The sequence below is a fragment of the Aphidius gifuensis genome, linkage group LG3, assembly GCF_014905175.1.
Source record: "Aphidius gifuensis isolate YNYX2018 linkage group LG3, ASM1490517v1, whole genome shotgun sequence".
Classification (NCBI taxonomy): domain Eukaryota; kingdom Metazoa; phylum Arthropoda; class Insecta; order Hymenoptera; family Braconidae; genus Aphidius; species Aphidius gifuensis.
This window is the reverse complement of record NC_057790.1, coordinates 7,486,236-7,491,145: the sequence shown is the minus strand read 5'-3', so window position 1 is coordinate 7,491,145 and position 4,910 is coordinate 7,486,236. Positions and strand designations below refer to the sequence as shown.

Sequence of the window (4,910 nt, the reverse complement as noted above, 5' to 3'; positions counted from 1 at the left end):
TTTTTTTTTTTTTTTTTTGAGAGCCTAATTTGATTCAAATGATATTTGAATTTAATAACAGGATGTGCAAAAAATATTTCATCATTTTTTTTGATGTATTGATATTATTATAATTTTTTTTTTTCCTTTTTTTTAACATACAAAAGGTAATTATCTTGAGAATTACTATTTCAAATATAGGTCATCCTGTTCAACGAAGTAATTTTAATATATTGACCTGAAAAATAACTGTTATTATTTTTAAAAAATTTTAATAAATAATACATGTATGAATTTTTACAATGTTGTATTAACAAAAATATTTTTTACTAGATATAATAATAATGAATAAATAAATAATGGTATTATTACAATGCATTGACTATAATGAATGATTTGAAATGTAAATTGTTGTATTTTTGATTAGTTAACTTGACGAATAATTATATCTAATCATAACATGTTTACTTTCAATGTCAGAACTGTCAACCCCACTTTTTCCAATAGAGACTTGTGCCAATGAACTTATGAGTTGAAAAAAAAAAAAAATAATAAAATAAGTAAAATTATAATAAAAAAAAATGAGTAACGAAGTTGAAAGCATGGTGAGGAGAGAGAGTGTGCTAGTAGATATAAGGAGATTTCTGATACGTTTTTCTACTCAGTTATGTATATATCGTGCTCGATAATAGCCCGTCATTGACGAGCTCAATAATAATATGAAGATTTGCATCGTTCTAAATGTAATATCAAATAATCATTTTTAATATAATAAAAGAAGATGAATTTTATGTGGTTGTTTGTTTTTTTTTTTTATCTAAATTATTGTGTATATTAAATAGTGACAGTTTAATTTATAAATATAATTTAATTTTTTTTTTTTGCAGTTTTTTCTACTTGTTCTATTTCTATGTATCACATCATCGGATGCACTTTTTTTTCACTAGTAAGTAAATAATTTTATACAAGTTTTTTAATAATTTTATTTGAGTAATTTTTTTATTATTTTTTTGCAGTCCAAAAAATGTACTTTCAAATTTTTTTAATTCACTAAAAGCAAAAAAAGAATTAAAACATCCACCACCAGATATTCATCATCTACATTTGCATTATTATCCTGTGCCAATTGTTCATACAGCTGAAACGATATTAAAAGCTCCAGATAAACATGAACTTGATACTTTACATACGTATGTAGCTTTTTTTTTTAATTTAAAATATATATATATTTAATTTAATTTATATAATTTTTAAATAATTTTATGTTTAGAAATAAATTGGAAGCCTTGGGCTGGAATGATCAAGAATTTAAGTACGTGCCAGATCCAATAATTCATCATTTTCCAAGTTTTACATCATCATGGATTGGTAGTACAAATAATTTACATGATTTTCATTCAGAACCAACAGGATGGGATACAGCTACAACCGGAATTGGTAATAAATTTTTGTTTAATTATTAAATATTGATCAATTAAGATATTTTTTTTATTCATTAGATCGTCATTCAACACTGAGAGAAATTTTAACTAAAAATTAAAATCATGGTTGGATAGAAATTACTATAGTACTTTGTAATTTTTGTTTTAATTCTGGGACTGGCCGCGAGAGTCGGAATTCTACAATAAAATTATGTAAAATGTGTAAAATGTCAAAAAATTGTTGGGTTACTTCAAGCCTCTATACATCGTTATCTATTGCAGATGGACATATTGAGTGAAGTTTATTATTGAAAATTCAATTCTAAACAGAATTACTTTTTTTGATTAATCTCTTAGATAATGAGTTATGAGTTATTTAAAATAAAGACATACATGTTTTGTGAAAACAATAAAAATTATTATATGGTTGAATAAAAAATACTGCACAATTTAATAAATATTCTTATATATATAATAAAAATTATCATGTAGACATATAAAAGTTAGCATAGACTTAAATATTTTTTACTATATAGCTTTGTAAAAATTCTGTTTGTGGGACGAAATAACACAAAGATGGCCGACCGATTGAACAAATGATTGAACTGTCATGTAATTTCAAGCATTTCTACAGCCTTATCTGTTGAAGCTAGGTATGGGGTTAAGCGAGGTTTATTGTTGGTTATTTATTTCTAAACAATTTCTCAAGAATAACTTTTTTCTATTTAACAATTAGTTTTCGAGTTTTGAGCGTGTAAACAGAAAAGAAAAAATGTTGGTGGGAATTGATTGCTATTCTCCGTGAATCTAGCACAAACTGCCCAACTTAACACAAAAAATGTCCAACTTTTAAATAAAATTTGTAATAAAATTTAGTAAATTCTAAAACCGGTAGTGGGTAAATTCTCAGTCTGCTAGATTTTACTTGTGAGTGTCGTGAATTTAGTCATTTTTTTAAACAGAAATTACAATAAAATTGTGTAAATTTTATGGCTTAGTAGTGTATATAGTCAATGGCCAGATTTTTTACATAATTTTATTGTAAAAATTATCTATCAATATGCGAATAATTCTTATAAATGACGGGGGAACGCAGTTTTTACTATTTATTTTGTATTTTTTTCTTTTACGTTTGTAATTCTTAGTTAATATTTCTCTCAGTGAAGAAGTGAATCCCGTATATTTATTCAAAGACCATTACATCAACAAATCATTGTACAACAACCAAAGAAAAATGATAAAAATATTAATCCATTATCTATGTTTTTCAAGAAAATACATCACATCAAAAATTCAATATTCCATTATCCTGATGGAAAACAAGATAATTCAGATCAAATACATAATAATTTAAACAATTTTTACGTTTATAATAATTTAGCACCAACATCCGCTGGAAAACTGTAAGTTTTCTTTTTTTCTGAGTATTTAATAAATTTTATTTTTGTTTATACAACTAAATAATAAATTGTTCTCTTAAATATAATTTTTGTTACGTTTTAGTGTCTTGAATGATTTTATTTTTTTATTTGAAATAATATTTTGAATATTATACTTGCTAGTTTGAGTTGATAAATGTTTCGAAGAAAATTGAGATTTGAATTTACTTTTTTAAATATTCATATACATATATCAATAAATTTATTAGTTATATAAAAAAATAGAGGGGTAGAAATTTGAGAGGGTGATGTTTTGTGAGGGAGTAAGAAGTAAGATAATATAGAGAAAAAAAAAAAAAAACCATAAATATGGTACACGTAGAGTTATTTAAGGGGCTATTACATTTTTACGATTTGGATGACGTATGACTTTGGTCGTACCATGTTTAGAGAAAGTACAATATAATAGGATATAATGTATGTAGTATGTATATTTACGAAGCATTAGTACGTACTGACTTTGTGATGACAATATGATGTGTGGTAGGTCATATATATATGATATATATAAATATAGTATGCTAAATATGTCGTGAGTATATATAGTGTGTATGGCATATATTCGAACGATACTATAGTAAACATAAATATAGGCTAAAATGTCGTGTGGTATATACCAGAAGCAATTCCCCGGAACGCCTTTATAAATGAACAAAATATCTTGAATGCGATTTGTTCTGTCGTTTATGTCTCCATATATATATATATGGACACACAAAACTCCCACAACTTTTAGATTTTTTTTTTATTTTGTCTGTCTTTTGGTATATTTGCTTTCATTATTTTAGTAAACAATGGATAAGTTAAACTCAAATGAAAAGAAAAAACAATGTCCGGATGAATTTTTTTAATTTTTTTTACCTCGTTGTCGTATGGACAGTAATGATAATGATTATGTGAACTGATGCTCATTGTCTCAACAATTTACGACAAATATTTTGATGAGATTTGAGAGTTATAAATTTATACAAAACTACCAAAGGACAAAAAATATAAAATAATAAAAAGCTGTAAAATTTTTTTTAAACAATTGAGGACGATTCGTCAGCTCAGTGACTTTCACAACTTTCGAAATCGGTAAAGCTGGACTTTGAGAATCTAAATTACATTCTTTTTACGATGTGAGTTGTAAAAATTTATTTGAACAATGCATCTAAATATATATAGTGTTTCACATAAAAAAAAAAAAAAAATGACAATAATAATTCGGGGCTTACCACACACACCGGAAATAATAAAAATATCAATTTTTACATAATATGAGAGACGAAAACATAAATGAGAGTGATCGTTTAACATTTCAGTAGTATTGTAACCACAAGGTATCATAAATTATTATTTTTGTCTAGTCACTCATTTATTTTTTTTTTTTTATTTTTTTATTTCATATTTTTTACTCATATAATTTTTATTTTTATTTTATTATTCATTTTGAAATATTACATTTCCATGAATTTGTAAATTTATTATTTTATTTTATTATTCAATCTTGATTGATTTAATTTTTGTTTTTTTTTTTTTTTATATTTTAATTAATATGTAGCAGGTGTTTTTTATTAACTTTATTTATTACATTTATTGTTTTGTATTTTTTGCTATTCAAATTTTTGCAATTTAATTATTTGGTGAAGCTTGAATTTTATATATTCAATTTATTTATTATTATTTTTTGTTTATACTGCTAATTCTGAGTATTATTGCTGTACTCTTGTGTCAGAAATAACCTCTGTAAACATCATGGACTAATTATATAATTTTGATAAAAGGGGATATTTAAAATCAATATTAATTGCATCGTTAATGGCACATAACCATACAAATTGATTTTCTTTTATTCTCGATTTTATCATTAAAAAAAAAAAATAACCGTAGTCATTAAAATGAAAAAAAAAACCTTCCACCACTTGTTTATATTGTTAAATATAAAAATTAAAAAAAAAACAACCAATAAAATTCTTAAAATAGGTCTGTGGTTTCACACTTGTATTTTTTAACATAAAAAACTCAAAACTTGTCAGCACATAGCCATGATTTATAGTAATCAATTTTTTTCTTCTAATTTAATATTCTT

General features: G+C 24.2%; 1 protein-coding gene across 1 annotated transcript; it reads left to right on the top strand.

Annotated features, from left to right (window-relative positions):
* The first annotated feature begins 647 nt into the window (after positions 1 to 647).
* Positions 648 to 2,815, top strand: LOC122851808. The gene is made up of 6 exons (XM_044151273.1): positions 648 to 722; positions 867 to 925; positions 996 to 1,169; positions 1,250 to 1,416; positions 1,479 to 1,488; positions 2,564 to 2,815. The coding sequence occupies exons 1-6, from the start codon at positions 699 to 701 to the stop codon at positions 2,805 to 2,807; spliced, it is 678 nt and encodes a 225-aa protein (XP_044007208.1). The 5' UTR covers positions 648 to 698; the 3' UTR covers positions 2,808 to 2,815.
* The last annotated feature ends 2,095 nt before the right edge of the window (positions 2,816 to 4,910 follow it).